This window comes from Culex pipiens, chromosome 2 (assembly GCF_016801865.2).
Source record: "Culex pipiens pallens isolate TS chromosome 2, TS_CPP_V2, whole genome shotgun sequence".
NCBI lineage: Eukaryota > Metazoa > Arthropoda > Insecta > Diptera > Culicidae > Culex > Culex pipiens.
The window spans coordinates 199,952,750-199,969,486 of record NC_068938.1 but is presented as its reverse complement, the minus strand read 5'-3'; the positions used below and the strand labels follow the sequence as shown (position 1 = coordinate 199,969,486).

General features: G+C 40.6%; 2 protein-coding genes across 2 annotated transcripts; one reads left to right on the top strand and one right to left on the bottom strand.

The window, feature by feature from the left end:
* Positions 1-66: 66 nt before the first annotated feature.
* Positions 67-7,255, top strand: LOC120425527 (transmembrane protein 39A-like). Its single transcript, XM_039590081.2, has 2 exons — positions 67-1,390; positions 6,851-7,255. Exons 1-2 carry the CDS (start codon positions 221-223, stop codon positions 7,082-7,084), a joined length of 1,404 nt encoding a protein of 467 aa, XP_039446015.1. The 5' UTR covers positions 67-220; the 3' UTR covers positions 7,085-7,255.
* On the bottom strand, positions 7,138-7,750 carry LOC120425528 (LYR motif-containing protein 2-like). Its single transcript, XM_039590082.2, has 2 exons — positions 7,572-7,750; positions 7,138-7,506 (listed from the first exon to the last, which is right to left on the bottom strand). The coding sequence occupies exons 1-2, from the start codon at positions 7,608-7,610 to the stop codon at positions 7,261-7,263; spliced, it is 285 nt and encodes a 94-aa protein (XP_039446016.1). The 5' UTR covers positions 7,611-7,750; the 3' UTR covers positions 7,138-7,260.
* Positions 7,751-16,737: the final 8,987 nt, after the last annotated feature.

Genomic DNA, 16,737 nt, shown 5'->3' with positions numbered 1-16,737 from the left:
GGCACGTTCACGATAGTGTACTACGTGTACGCAGACTTTTTGCCCGCACTGTCCGTCCAGTCCTGTCAGAAAAACATCACCAAAACAAAACAAACCGTAAAAATCCTGCAGCCAGGAGTTGACTGCAAGTTTTGCTCGATCCTGAATGGTCTGAAATTTTAGTTATAGAATAATGAACTAAAATCTAAGTTTTCAAAAGTTTAAAATTAGAGCTTTCGCGATGACCGTGACGAACCGTAGGATTCCGCGGCTGTCGAACCACCGGCTACCGCAGCAGCATTTCCAGCACCAGGCCGCAGCAGGACCAGGCGGGGGTGGAGGAGCAGGAGGAGGCGGAGCTGGGGCTGGCATCGGTAACAATCTTGGCGGCGTCGGAGTGGCCAACGATGAGCACGGTGGGGCGATGAACGGCGACGAGGACGGGCAGTTTAGCTTTGGGACGCCGTTTCCGAAGCACGTTCCGTTCCCGAACGTGGACCACAGCTCGGAGCTGGTGAATGAATTTTTGATCTTTGGCTTTACCATCATTGCGAGTGCGACGCAGTTTCTGCACCTGTACCGGACGGTTTGGTGGCTTCCGAACTCGTACACCCGGCAGGCGGTAAATTTCTACCTCATTGACTGGGACTTGGCCATCTTTATCTACGTGATGGCGAGCCGGCGGTTGCTTTACTGCTGCATCCTGAAGCTGATCGATCTCAACTGTCCGGAGGCGTACGCGGACATTTGCAAACGAATCGCCAAGTACGTCTTCCTGGCGTGTGTCCTCATTTCCTTTGTCGGATGTGGAATTCAGATTTTCCAGAAGAACAGCTACCTGTACCTGTTCTGCCTGTCCTACCCGTTTGTCCTGTATCTGACCATCTTCGGCTTCAACCTGGAACAGTTCCTGCGGACGATCGTGGACACCGAGGTGAACTGCATCAACGGAATGCCCGTGCACAGCTGCTCGTCCAACGCCATCTCGGTCCGATCCGAGGTGGAAGCGCTCAAGTCGGACTTTAACAACCGCTTCAAGCAGATCATATTCACTTCGGTCCTGAACGCATACTATTCCGGCTTCGTGCCGTGCGTGCTCGTGCCGAAGCACCTTTACTACGACATCTTCTGGGTCACGCAACATCTGGGCTTCATCTTCATCGGGGGCTTCACCATGTGCGTGGCCTACTGCTTCCCGGTGCGGTACTGTGACGTGTTTCATCGGGCCGCCCTGCATCTGGGAACGTGGAACCGGGTCACCCATCGGACGCACCATCCGCCGCCGTACGCGTGGTCCAAGTCGACCATCTTTCCGTACGGTGCGTACGTGCGCCATCTGGGGGAGATCTACCGGGCGTCCGGGTTCTGCACGTCGGCCGTGCCAGCCAACAACAGCCACATACGGTTCTTTGTGAGTATTTTAGATTTATTTAAAATATTTATAAGTTGAGCAAAATTCAAAAAAAATATTCTTTTAACCTAGAATCTGCCCCAAAGAAAAATAATTCAGCCTATTTTTAACTAAATTTTGAAATTACAAAATCTTAATATAGAAAACATATTCTAAAATTTCTCAAGTAACAAAACTCTTCAATATAATTCAAAAAAAGAAAATACAGTACTTGTTCGGTAACTGGGCTGAACAAAATATAACGAGGGGACCACCCATGCATTATATTTTACAGATGAAATATAAAAATAAAAGTTACTCAAATTTATTTACAATGCTTATTTTTCGTATTTCTTTGATTGTGACATGAAACTGAAGAAAAAAAAGTTTTTTTTTATTATTATTGAACATGATTTTTGCATCCATTCACCCCTTGGTCATTTCGATTTGTTTTGGTTTTTTGACGTTTGTCAGCTTTTAACTGGGCTGCGGCCCAGTTATCGAGCGCCCAGGTAAAAAATCCCCCTAGTTACCGAAGAAATACTGTACTAAAATTCCAAAAAGCTAATTTTTTACTTATATTACAAATTCTTAATTTTTTTTATCCTAAAATTCAGAAATGTTAGGTTTTTATTTTTTTTTTTTTTTTCAAATCAAAATCTGAAAATTTAAAAATCTTCTTAAGTGCTATTTTAAAGTTCAAAAATTAAAAAAAAATAAAAATCTAAAATTTTAAAGCCTTAAATTCCAAAATTCTCTTATTAGGACATTCTTATATTGAATTTTTTTAAATGCTGGTTCAAAACATTTTAAATTTTAAGATTACTAAAATCCATAGTTCTTAAATCCCGTCATCCGGGTGACATTGGATCTGGGGCGTGGTTCATACAAAAATGCTGAAATTTGTGTAACCCAATCTCACACCCCAGACCCAATGTCACCCCTGATGACGGTCCTAAAATTTGTAAATGATAGTTTAAAATTTTTAATTCTAAAATTAGTAAACCAAAATTCTTCCCTGGAGATGGAGCCACACGTTGCCGTCGTTTCAGGGCTACTTGCAAAGATGATTTCCGATGTTGATATATATCACACATTTATTTTATATTTATATACTTGTGTTGATAGAAATCACAGCTTTTATAATATGTAAAATTGCAAGATATTGATTTTTTTTATTTGAATCTCAATATTCTTGTTCGTAAAATCTGTTAGGAACAGGTTTAAATCTGTTTGATAATGGGGAGGAATAGTTAGTTTTTTTTTGTAACTTTTTTTAGGTTGTTTAATAATAATTATTATTATTCCAGACTCCAGCTATGTGTAAGCCAGTTTAGTAATACTATCAGCATCTCTGATTCCAATTGAAGTGGTATACTAACCATTCTGAATTGTCATAAAATCCATAGAGTCTCGATCAATCAATAATGCAATGATATCGAACAAAATTCGTTAATCTGTTGAACTAACGGTTTTCGGATTATGGTTGTATCGACCATTGTTGCGAATCGAGGATCTATTGGAGTTTTGACGATCAAATAGAGCCTAACATTTCAAAAGGACACACAAGTGTGAACAGGATTGTGTCTCTTTCACTCAAATGATAGTTCACATAAGGTATGATAAGGATACACTCTTGTTTGCAAAGCTTGTGTGCCCTAATGAAATGGAAGGCACGAAATAGTCGTATTAACAACGAGTTTTCAACTTGTAAAATATGAACATTTCATTATTGTATATTGTTTTTGGATGCAGCAAGACAGGTTTTAAAACTAGGTAAAGTAAAGTTTGGCTTTGTAATTAAAATTTCGGGGATTTGAGATTCCCTGGGCTTTGTCATAATGAGTATCATAGGTTTGATGCTTATTTGGCAAGGAGTATGATTTGATCCGATGTGGAATTAAAATCGAAGTTTTTAGTATATTGCTGAAGCTTCCATTTTTACACATGGACACCACTTCATGCTACGAGAACCCACTTTGACGCAGTCTCAGGGCTTAATCGATGACCGGTAAGCTGTCATCGAGACAAGGAGGTTCTCCGATAGTGGAAATATCACATTTGTACAATGAACCGCTACATATGTGATTTTTCCCTATCTTAATGTGGGTGTCAGGTTAGGATACAGGTTTTTAAAAAATCAGTTTTTGTAGAATTTAGGATTTTAACTATAAATATCAACTGTTTATACTTTGCATTTAGTTATTTAGGGACAAAATTAGTAATAGTGAATTTAGTAATTCTATCAGAATCGGTGATTTTCATTCAAGTTGCATAAAAACCATTCTGATTTGTCAAAATTTCCATAGAGTCTCGATCAATCAATAGTGAAATGATATCGGACTAAATTCGTTGATCTGTTGAACTAACGACTGTCGGATTATGATTGTATCGACCATTGTTGCGAATCGAGGATCTACTGGAATTCTGACGATCAAATGGTCGTCTCTTTTTCAATTCACGACTTGAAATGTTACTCTATTTTTTTTTAAGAAGCCAGACAGGTTTTAAAAGAAACGTTCTAGATTTTTTTGGCTATTAATTAAAATGTCGGGGATTTGAGATAAGAGTAGCTTTCGGATGTGTTACTTAAAATCTCAATTTTATTCAATTCAAGTTAGGTAGTTATCCGCAAATGAATATTTGGACTTATATGAAAAATTGAACATTTTGGACTTATGAATAAGACACAACTGTGCATTTATTCTAGAGTCAGATCCATACAGCGTCAGTGTTTATTTGGTCGAAGTGTACTAATTCATTGGCAGATCTGGTTCTAGTTGTAATGTACGACAAGACTACTGACGGACGTGACAGGACGAGGGCCCAGTTTAGAGGTTTCGACATCAACGATGTGCGGCTGGATCACCCTCCCAAAAAAAAAAAAAAAAAATTAGTAAACCAAAATTCTTGTCTCAATAATATTAAATTCTTATTAATTCTTTAATTCTAAAATTCCTAAACTTTAACATTGTGAAATTCTAATACTCAAAAATTCTGAACTGATAAAAAAATTATGCATTATTTAATTACAAAATACTGGTTTAAAATTTCTTATTTAAACAAGTCTAAAATTTCAAAAATATTAAATTTATTAAATTCAACCTTCAAATGTAAGTTTGAAAATTGTAATATTCAAACATTAAAAAAAATATAAATTCACCTATTTTGATTTTGACAAAAAATAACTAAAATACTAAACTTAATTTTAAAAATATAAAATTTCCTGAGATTTCGGTAAAATCCTGAGATTTCGGTAATTGTTTAATACTAAAATTCTAAAATTTTGCAAAATTAGGTTAGGAATTCTGAAACTCTCTAGAATCCTAAAAATATTTTTTTAAATTTCGAAATTGTAAAATATTAAAACCTTGTTTAAAACTCTGAAATTCTAAAATTTCAAAACTCTAAAATTTTAAAGTTCTTAAATTCTCTGATTTGGGAATTCATCCTCAAATGCTAAAGTGCTAGTTTAAAATTTCTCAAATTCTAAAATTACTAATTTTCCTAAATTCTTAAATCATAAAATTCTGAAATGTGTCAAACCATCGGTGATTCAGTGTAATTTTAAAACTCCTGATTCCTAAAATGCCAGCTCAGAATTTCTTAAATTAGAAAAAAAAATTTAAAATGCAAGTTTTTTAAGCTTTAAAATTCTAAAATTGTAAAATTCTTAGATTCTAAAATCCTTGAATTATGAAATACTTTTTTGAATTTGTAATTTCAGAAATTCTAAGATGCAAAAAATGCCTCAAAATTCAAAAATCTCTTAAATCCTTAAATTTTGAAATGCTTCTCAAATCCTAAAAGTTCATTTGTTCTAAAATTCTTTAATTTTTAAATTCTTAAATTCTCATGTTTTAAAATATTAACGTCTCGTTTGAAATGTGTATGTTTTTGAGTATGTTTTAGTATGTTTCCAAAATTTCTAAATGCAAAAATTTAAAATTCTTGAATTTCAAAATAAAAAAAAGTAAAATTTTAAAATTTACAAAATTCCTATTTTTTTGTGCATATTCCAATATTACCATTTTTGAAAATTCTTACATCTTTAAATAACTATTTATTCAATCTAAATTCTAAAAGTCAAAGTAGTTATGTCACAGACATAACCGGAATAGCGTAGACTACGTTAAGTTTTGTGTGGAGTTAGTGATTTCTATCTTAGTTTTGAGGAATTTCCTAGTTACGGAATAAGTCCATGCATTTTGATACCCATATTGCCCAAAATCGTATGGTTTGATATGCCCCCCCCCCCCTCCCCTTGGGGAACCTTCCCTGAGAGCACCTGCCACTTCAGGTCGTGGCCACCACTGTCAAAATTGCAATTTTTATGTTCAGTATCAAAAACCATGAATTTTGATACCAATATTGCCGTACAGTAAATCGTACAGTTCGGTAAATGTCCCAAAAACACCCGCTCCCCCACCAGGGGAACCTTCCCTAAGGTTGTGGCCACCATTGTCGAAATGGCCTTTTCATTACCAGTATCAAAACCATGAATTTTAATACACATATTGCCAAAACTTGTATTGTTTGGCAAATATCCCCCCGGGGGAGCCTTCCCTGAGGTAACCGGCCACTGCAGGCTGTGGCCAATTTTGTCAAAATATGCATCGCTCCCCAAGCAGCACTCACAGCAGCGAACGCGCGCCATTATTTATTGCTGACTCGCCCGGGTGGGGCGAGGGACGAGGGGTGAGGCAACTTCGAAGAGATGAGCAGTCCTCACCCCCTTCTTGCTTGATTGACAATCACACGGTTGCTGTTCCGTCCATCTCCCGGTGATGCTCTGTCTCTCTCCCTGTGATGCTCTGTCTCTCTCCCGGTGCTGCTCTGTCTCTCTCTCGGTGCTGCTCTGGTCTCTCCTGCTGCTGCTGCTGGTGTTGCCGGTCCGACGTCTGAGACGTGAATGATGTTTTGGAAACTGGGGAAAATTCTTTTATAGTTTTGCCGGCCCTCTACTTCCCCTCTTTTTCGCGACCGACACCGATCGGGTTGCTTGGGTGATTTTCCCCTCAAAATAGGTACTTGACCTTCCCGTCCGTGTTTGGGAAACGCTCATTTTGCTTGCGAAATCTCTGCATTTTGAAAACATTTTAAAACATTGAGTTGTTTCAATAGTAAAACTATTTTGCCAACAATGAAAGTTTTATAGCAAATTGCTGAATAATTTTCGAATCGAATGGAACATAAATCGTGTTGATTCGATTAGAGGGAAGGAAGATATAAGCGATTGACGGATGACGCAGTATTCCAGGGCCTTCGGCCCGGGTTTTTTGGAATGGCACCCCAGTACCTTCGACAAAGACGTAAGTCTACGTCAAAATTTTCATGTTGAGAAATCCTAAAATGCTTAAGTTTTACATAAAGTTGTGATATTCTGAAATGGTTTAAAAATTAAATTTTCTAAAATTTCAAATACATAGAATTGAATTATTCTAAAATCCTAAAAAAATATGTGTTTTTTATTCTACACAGGTTATCTTCAAGAACCCGGCCCTGATCTACATGGTGCTGTTCGGCATCCAGATCGTGCTGGTGGTCGTCCAGTTGCTCATCCTGATGGCGTCACGCGAGTGGCACAACCTCATCTCGATCGGGTTCCTTCTGTTGGCCAACTACTTCACGCTGTTTAAAATCGCTCGGGACTACCTGATCGCAAAAAGAATCTACGCCGGCGAAAGCACCGGAGATAAATTCAAGACCAACTGAACTGGCGGAGGCGGCAGCGGCCACGGAGTGCGCACAAAGCAAACACAATGAACTTTGGATTGAACTCACACTCTGCTGGAAGCGTGTCTAATTTATTGAACAACCGACGCACGGAAATGTCTCTTATCTCTATAATTGTGAAAGGAAAATATACTTTAAAAAAAACTACGACATTTCTATTTCGCTGCTTTTGTCCCCGACGGCGTTCCGCTCAGCTCCAGGCTGGTCTGCAACTCCTTGAGCGAACGATTCGCGTGCTGGATGAGCATTTTGATGGCCAGCTCTTCGGTCTGGTTGCGGTTGGCGCGGAAATCGGACCGCGCCCACTCGCGCAGTTCGTGCCGGCTGGACGCGTCCGGAACCTGTCGGATCGTGCGGAAGATGGTCCGGTACAGCTTGAGGACCTCCTGGCGGAGCATAAACTGGGAGAGAAAAATAAGCCGGTTGGATTTTGTTTGCTGTTGATACAAAGTATTCCAGATCTCACCTGCTTCAAGCTAAGAGCTGCTTTGGGTAATTTAGACATAATTGCGGTTCTGTTCTTACAAATAACGGTAATTTGTTGTATCCATTGCAGTTTTATTAAATTTAGTTCAGTAGATTTTGTTCATTGATTTTTTTCTGTTCTTCGATTCGATACGTAATCAAAACAAACTGGGGTGCGTTCACGGGTAACTTAAGACTTTGCATGCACGCAAAGATAAGTTTACTCACTTTTCAACTTAGTTTTTACCTGTTTCTACCAATGAATCGTTGAATCAACGTCATCGCTTCAAACGTAAATAATCGAAAACGGAGCCATCGTTGATTGAAATGTCAACGTCAATGGAGGCGTTGATCAACGACGTTCTTTTTAAGTTTAAATTAATTGAGTATTGTGGATTTAGCAGGTAACTGGATTTTCTGGCATCTTCTCACGGTCATTGGAAACGGTCGTGGATAGACCTAGGGGTTCCCAATTGGAGTGAAAAAGTTCAATTTATAGAAAAATTATGGATTAAAATTTTGGTTTTTAATCACTTCTCCGACATCAGGAATAATTGTTTGAACATGACCGCAAATTTTTTATTCAGTCGGAAAAATATTATTTTTTTTGAAAATATACACTCAATCCCCGGTGGTTGGTCACTTTTTTAGTTTGTACCCCGTTGGTTGGTCAAAGTCAAACTAAAAAGTGACGAACTGTCACTTTTTACACGGCGCTCACGCACACTATCAAAACAAACGTATGATAGTGTGTGTGAACTCCGTGTAAAAGGGGTAACTAAAAAGTGACCCCGTTCGTTTGACAACAATTGGTGTCAAACCATCGGGGTTTTTTTTTTTTTTTTCTTCATAACTTATTTTTATTAGGTCCTTTTAGGTGCTGTGACCAGGTTAGGACCGAGGATCATTAGTACAAAAATAATAAATAGTAAAATAAAAACAGTAATTGAATAAGATGATTATTTTCTCGTGCCATGTGTCAGCAAGTGTGCGATCACGTCAATCTGTTCCTCGGGTGTCTTGCACTGGCTCAAGCGAACTCTGTATTCCCGGTAAATGGTCCACAGCTCCGACTCGCTGTACAGCTTCCGTTCACCTTGTTGCTCCTTCGGGGTTGCACCGGCGCCGGCGCCAGTATTTTCTCGACTTCTTCCTGCGGGACGAGGATGTTTATCTTCCGTCCCGACGGACGGCACCGCTCCAGGTAGCGGAGGAAAATCCGCCGCGGTGAACGCGGCTCCTGCCGGAGTCTGTTTGTCCTTCTTCCATGCTGGTGGCTTCGGCTTGGACGCCTGCTGCCTCGACTGGATGAACTGCGCACGTTTGGGACAGCTGCGGTCCAGACCCTCGTGGGATCCAGAGCAGTTGACACACTTCTTGGCTTGCGTTTCTTCTGCTTTGCACTTTTCCGTGCTGTGGGCACCCCCACAGCTGCTGCACCTTGGCTTGAGATGGCAGTTACTGGTTCCGTGACCGAACTGCAAGCAGTTCTTGCACTGGGTCACGTGCGGTTCTTTGTTCCGGTAGGCCACCCACCGGACGACGACTGGTCCCACTTTCTTTACCTTGCTACTCAACTCCTTGATACTGGTGTGCCCCTTGGGAAAAAGCACGATGAAAGGCGTCTCATCGATGGCGGGAAGCTGCTGCTTCCGCTTGATGGCGTGTACTGCCAAGACGTCCAGCTGATGTTCCGTCGTGAGCAGCTCCTTGATGTAATCCGGTTCCACGTTCGGGAGACCTCGCATTACTACCCGGTGCGGTCTCGCACTGCGCTTTCCGTGCGTGTAGAACTGCACCTTGTTCTTCTTCAGGTGAGCTTGCACCGTGTCGAAGTCGTCGCTCGAGAAGCACGTAATTTTGGTGCCGTACCGCGTCAGTTTGTGTTCCGGCTGGACATCACATGACGACATCACCTTCGCAAGGCGGGCGAAGCTCGTTTCTTTCACCACCAGCGGCGGCTGCTTCTTCTCCCCGGCCGACTTGCCGGTTGCTGGTACCACGGGGATGTTTTTTTCTGCTGCTGGGTTCGCATTGTTGTTGTTGTTGTTGCTCTCCTCCGCTAGCGGGCTGAACTTGTTGTTGCTGAGCAGTTTCTCCACATCGCCGTCGTTGCCGCCATCGCCGACGTTGATCTCCTCCTTGGCCTTCCTGCGGCGAACCTTGACCACGGGACGAAATTCGCCCCCGTCCTCTCCTCCTCCTTCGGAATCTTCCACCTCCATGCCCGTCGCCACCTGCGTCTTGGGTTGAAACCCGTCCGGTTTCTCCCACACACTTTTCCTCAAGGCCGCGTTCCAGTAGAACGTCCTTCCATTCTCAGCCCTGTGCTCCGTCCACTCACTCTCCACCGTCGCGGCCGCCGCCATGGCCGTCGGCGAAAGTTGACAAAACACCGTCAAAAACGCGTTAAGCTAGCTCGAAAGACGACCAAACCCAACGTTATTGTTTACATTGCGTGAAACCATCGGGGTTTGAGTGTATTCATTTTTAATCACATTATCAACCCTAAATCTGGCTCGACGCCGCCACCATGCGAACGCGTGCTCCTTGTCAACAAAGCTGCAGCTGGATGGTGAGACGAAGTGAGAGAGGGAGAGATTTTGACATTTTTATGCCCGCATCTGGCCCGCCGCCTATTTCGTCGGTCGTTGAGCCGACGGTCGTTTCCAACGACCGAGTCCAGCTAGGAACTGATCGTACAATATTCATTGGAAAACAAATTAAATCGAGGTTTTTAAGCGAAGATGGCGTTTGAATGGTGAACGCCCGAAATGTCAAAATCACGCAGTGGTACCAACATTACGGAACAAGTGTGCCATGGCATGACAGCCACATTTTTTTTCTAATGTTGGTGCTACTGCGCGATTTTGACATTTCGGGCGTTCACCATTCAAACGCCATCTTCGCTTAAAAACCTGGATAGATGTGGCATGTGAAGGAATGTTTGGGTAGCCTTTCGGACTAAAAGGTTTGAAGAGGAATTGAGCCATGTGGTCAATTTTTTATTGTCAAGATTTTTAATAAAATTATAAGTCAAATCAAGTCATAGAAAATCAAGTTCTGTTGAAAGGGTATCTTTTTCAGACTATTTCTATTATCGGCCTATCAGTACTTTGATCATGAATTACAGCTTTCATAAAGTGTTTTGACTGTTCCAAAGTAATAAATAGCTCATATAAATGTGAGCAAGTCACTCTCCATTGTTGATACATCTGAAAATGTTGATTTAATAGCGGAAAACGGCAAAAGTGATGAGAATTGGTCGAACGGCTTAGAGTGATTAAAATGGATATATTTCCCCTATTGAGTCAATCGGAACTCACGATTTGGTTTCAATACTAAGTACTTGTACTACTAGTACTAGTACTAGTGAAGTCTTCAACAACAAAAAATGGTTCTGTGACGTATTGCAAACTTATACCGGAGAAAAACAGTATGCACCAACACAGTTGTGTTTCATTCGCCTGTTAAAATTTTTACGAAAAATAAATAAATTTTAAAAGCACCTGAAAATTGGCTCACATTTTTATCTCTTTTTATCTCTTTTATCTAGCGTTGATTCAACAAAAATACTGATTTTCAAATCAACAAAACGTTTTGTTGATTCAAATATGCCTTATTTTTCTGCGTGAATGTATGAGCGAGTAAAACATTTTTAACTTTTCATAAACGCGAAACTCTGTATAAAAACTGCAGGCTTTTAGTATTTTATCAAAAAATAAATAAAACAATGAAAATGCATGCGCAATTTCAAATCGTTTGAGAACCATATTTATAACAAATGAGCAAAACATATACTTGAAACGTGTTTGAAACTATTTTAACCTGTTCTAGCAAATTAAAAAAAAGAAACTATTAAAGATTTTATAGATTTTGCACGATTTGTTCTAGAGGAGAATTGCTCTGATATTTCGGTCATTCGATTGTTTTGTTTTTTTTTTAATCCGACTGAAACTTTTTTGTGCCTTCGGTATGCCCAAAGAAGCCATTTTGCATAATTAGTTTGTCTTTATAATTTTCCATGCAAATTTGGCAGCTGTCCATACAAAAATGATTTATGAAAAGTCAAAAATCTGTATCTTTAGAAGGAATTTTTTTTGTATCGATTTGGTGTCTTCGGCAAAGTTGTAGCTAAGGTCTACACTGGAAAAAATGATTCACGGTAAAAAATGTTTGGTTATTTTTTATTTCACATTTTGTCACTAAAACTTTATTTGCAAAAAAAAAAATCTATTTTAATTTTTTTTCTAATATGATTTAGGAGACATCAAAAGCCAACTTTTCCGAAATTTCCTGAACGGGCAAAAAATCTTTGACCGAGTTATGATTTTTTGAATCAATTCTGACTATATCAAAAAATCGAAATATTGGTCGCAAACGAGTGGTGCGCTGGAAGTCGGGACGCGAAGTCGTGATTATTCAGGTTATTTTTTTTTTTTTTTTGCTTTTGTGTCGCTTTTGTGTAGGGTGAGTGAATATTGTTTTTGAAAAAAACCGGACAATTTCACGAATGTTTCATATTTTAACATTGTAGATCGGACCATTAGTTGCTGAGAAATCGACATTAGAAAATGATGGGTTGTTTGGGTGAGACTTGGAAAACTTCAATCTTCCTGTTTTTGAACCTTTGCATGGCAATATTTCAGCAACTGAGGGTCGAATCAATAAAGTTCAAAAAAGAAAAATATAAAGAATTTGCTCAGTTTTTCAAAAATATTTTTTTGACATAGGACTATGTCTTTACTTACTATATTGGGGGGCCAGTTCAGAAATTCGATCCAAAGCGTCACTTTTAAGCGTTAAAAAAGGGGACATTTTGAACGCTTATATCTTTTTTCCCTGTGAATCAATCCAGATGGTTGGACCACCAATCGAAAGAGGAAGACTTCTGCTATTGTTTAACTACATAGATAGTCTGACTAAACATAGTTAAAGCACTTAAAACATGCAATCAAAATGAGTAATTTTTCAGTACAAATCGGACAGATGACCAATCAGAGCGAGCGTATGCATTCGAGACCGCGCCCCTTTTGTGCCGTTCTCCGGCTGTGCCGCTATTTAAGCAGAAAATTTCGCAAAAGCAAGTCACTTTGGAACGAGCACTCGAACTGTGCACGTCGGGCCGGCGCGGAGCAGCAGCAGCAGCGGCCAATAGAAGAAGAGGACCAGCAACCAGAAGGAAGAACCACCGGCAGCAGAAGGAGGAAATTCAAGCGAAGCGGACGGCGTGGAAGTCGCTATGATGCGGCGGTTCTCATGAAAAATGGCCAATTCGACAGTGGTGGCCAAAACCAGGAGTGGCCGATGCCCTCAAAGAAGGTTCCCCCGGGGCCTGGGGGGACATTTACAGAAACATACGAGTTGTGGCAATATGGGTATCAAAATTCATGGTTTTTGATACTGAACATAATAATGGCCATTTCGACAGTGGTGGCCAAAACCAGGAGTGGCTGGTGCCCTCAAAGAAGGTTCCCCCGGGGCCTGGGGGGACATTTACAGAAACATACGAGTTGTGGCAATATGGGTATCAAAATTCATGGTTTTTTATACTGAACATAATAATGGCCATTTCGACAGTGGTGGCCAAAACCAGGAGTGGCTGGTGATCTCAAAGCAGGTTTCCCCGGGGCCTGGGGGGACATTTACAGAAACATACGAGTTGTGGCAATATGGGTATCAAAATTCATGGTTTTTGATACTGAACATAATAATGGCCATTTTGACAGTAGTGGCCACAACCTGGAGTGGCCGGTGCCCTCAAAGAAGGTTCCCCCGGGGCCTGGGGGGACATTTACAGAAACATACGAGTTGTGGCAATATGGGTATCAAAATTCATGGTTTTTTATACTGAACATAATAATGGCCATTTCGACAGTGGTGGCCAAAACCAGGAGTGGCTGGTGATCTCAAAGCAGGTTTCCCCGGGGCCTGGGGGGACATTTACAGAAACATACGAGTTGTGGCAATATGGGTATCAAAATTCATGGTTTTTGATACTGAACATAATAATGGCCATTTTGACAGTAGTGGCCACAACCTGGAGTGGCCGGTGCCCTCAAAGAAGGTTCCCCCGGGGCCTGGGGGGACATTTACAGAACCATACGAGTTGTGGCAATATGGGTATCAAAATTCATGGTTTTTGATACTGAACATAATAATGGCCATTTCGACAGTAGTGGCCACAACCTGGAGTGGCCGGTGCCCTCAAAGATGGTTCCCCCGGGGCCTGGGGGGACATTTACAGAAACATACGAGTTGTGGCAATATGGGTATCAAAATTCATGGTTTTTTATACTGAACACAAGCCTTACCCGACAAACTTCGTTCTGCCTTTTTTTCGTTTGTTGACGTTTTTTGCTTTTTTGCTTATTCAGCCTCCTGTGATCTAAATTTGATTTTACGTAACTTTCTCCATACAATTTGCTGATGTTCCGGAATCGGTTCCAGAGTGGCCAAAGTGTCAATTAGTTAGCGTATAAACCTTCCTTGGGCTTATTCGAACCCAACGCAACAAAGAGCACCTCGATCCGACGTTCCGTGTTGAATTGATTCGCGTTCGAACAAAACCGTCGAAATTTTTTATATATATAGATAATAATGGCCATTTCGACAGTAGTGGCCACAACCTGGAGTGGCCGGTGATCTCAAAGAAGGTTCCCCCGGGGCCTGGGGGGACATTTACAGAAACATACGAGTTGTGGCAATATGGGGGTATCAAAATTCATGGTTTTTGATACTGAACATAATAATGGCCATTTCGACAGTAGTGGCCACAACCTGGAGTGGCCGGTGCCCTCAAAGAAGGTTCCCCCGGGGCCTGGGGGGACATTTACAGAAACATACGAGTTGTGGCAATATGGGTATCAAAATTCATGGTTTTTGATACTGAACATAATAATGGCCATTTCGACAGTAGTGGCCACAACCTGGAGTGGCCGGTGATCTCAAAGCAGGTTTCCCCGGGGCCCGGAAGATCTTTAACAGAACCATACGAGTTGTGGCAATATGGATATCAAAATTCATGGTTTTTGATACTGAACATGAAAATTGACATTTCGACCGTAGTGGCCACAACCTGGAGTTGCCGGTGCCCTCATAGAAGGTTCCTCCGGGGCCTGGGGGGACATTTACAGAAACATACGAGTTTTGGCAATATGGGTATCAAAATTCATGGTTTTTGATACTGAACATAATACTGGCCATTTTGACAGTAGTGGCCACAACCTGGAGTGGCCGGTGCCCTCAAAGAAGGTTCCCCCGGGGCCTGGGGGGACATTTACAGAACCATACGAGTTGTGGCAATATGGGTATCAAAATTCATGGTTTTTTATACTGAACATAATAATGGCCATTTCGACAGTAGTGGCCACAACCTGGAGTGGCCGGTGCCCTCAAAGAAGGTTCCCCCGGGGCCTGGGGGGACATTTACAGAAACATACGAGTTGTGGCAATATGGGTATCAAAATTCATGGTTTTTGATACTGAACATAATAATGGCCATTTCGACAGTAGTGGCCACAACCTGGAGTGGCCGGTGATCTCAAAGCAGGTTTCCCCGGGGCCTGGGGGGACATTTACAGAAACATACGAGTTGTGGCAATATGGGTATCAAAATTCATGGTTTTTGATACTGAAAATAATAATGGCCATTTCGACAGTAGTGGCCACAACTTGGAGTGGCCGGTGCCCTCAAAGAAGGTTCCCCCGGGGCCTGGGGGGACATTTACAGAAACATACGAGTTGTGGCAATATGGGTATCAAAATTCATGGTTTTTGAAACTGTACATGAAAATTGACATTCCGACAGTAGTGGCCACAACCTTGAGTGACCGGTGATCTCAAAGCAGGTTTCCCCGGGGCCCGGAGGGTCTTTAACAGAACCATACGAGTTGTGGCAATATGGATATCAAAATTCATGGTTTTTGATACTGAACATGAAAATTGACATTTCGACCGTAGTGGCCACAACCTGGAGTTGCCGGTGCCCTCATAGAAGGTTCACTTTGGGAGAACATTTATGACAATTTTGCCGACAAATCTATGAAACAAAATAAAATAATCTTATTTCAGATTTCACTAGCAATCCAAAAACACATTCAAATTGTTTGGTCCTATGTCTTTCGGTTATGTCTCTGACATACCATCTTGAACTTTTTAAAGACTACACTCAACCCCCGGTGGTTGGTCACTTTTTCGTTTGTATGTGTATGTGAACTCCGTGTAAAAGGAGATGTCAAACTAAAAAGTCTTGACTTTTTTTTGATAAGGTCCTATAAACAAAAGTAAACATTGAGTGTATCCCGCTTACTCCGATGGACTTTGACATAAGGTGTGAAAGGGATACACTCAATGTTTACATTTGTTTATAGGACCTTATCAAAAAAAAGTCAAGAAGTGACCCCGTTCGTTTGACAACAGTTGGTGTCAAACCATCGGGGGTTGAGTATAATTTTAAAAAAAATGAATAACTGCGACTATTTTCAAAAAAGTTACCTAAAACTGGCTTTAAGATGAAGCCGTTGATCATTTTCGAAGAAAAATGATCATCACTCTAAAATTCTCTGTATTTAATTCAATTTAACGAATTCCTGCACCAAAATGAAGCCACTGAAAGAATTTTTGGTCTAAATCAAATGTGTTTAAAATGTATATAATTTTGTGGTACAATCATTGACGTCCTAGTTGGCAATCATTGATTATTGACGATTTCCATAACTTTGCAAGGATAATCGTTACCAAAAGGAATCAGCATGGGTAGGGCACCATTCTAAACAACTTGTAGAAGGAATTTTGTCAAAATATTGATAGCGACGCAAAATTTATATCTTTGAACGAAAAATCATGGCAATGATGGAAGTCTCCACGTTAACTTGAAAATGATACACTTTATCAAAATTTCACTAAAGTACTTTTTGATTGAAAATTCGATTTACATCGAAAAAGAAGTTAAAAATTATTTCGACCGATTTTTTGTTTTTTCTTTGTCAGTTTTGATTCAAAAACTCGGTCAAAGATGGTTCATAACTCTGTGTAAGATATGTTTTGCGTGTCCGAATGCTGTTCGACCCCAAAAATGAGTAAAATTCAATTCCCCTCCCACGTTCGGTAAAATCCCGTAAAATCCAATCCCACAGCGTTACGAAATTTTCTCGCACCCCATCAAA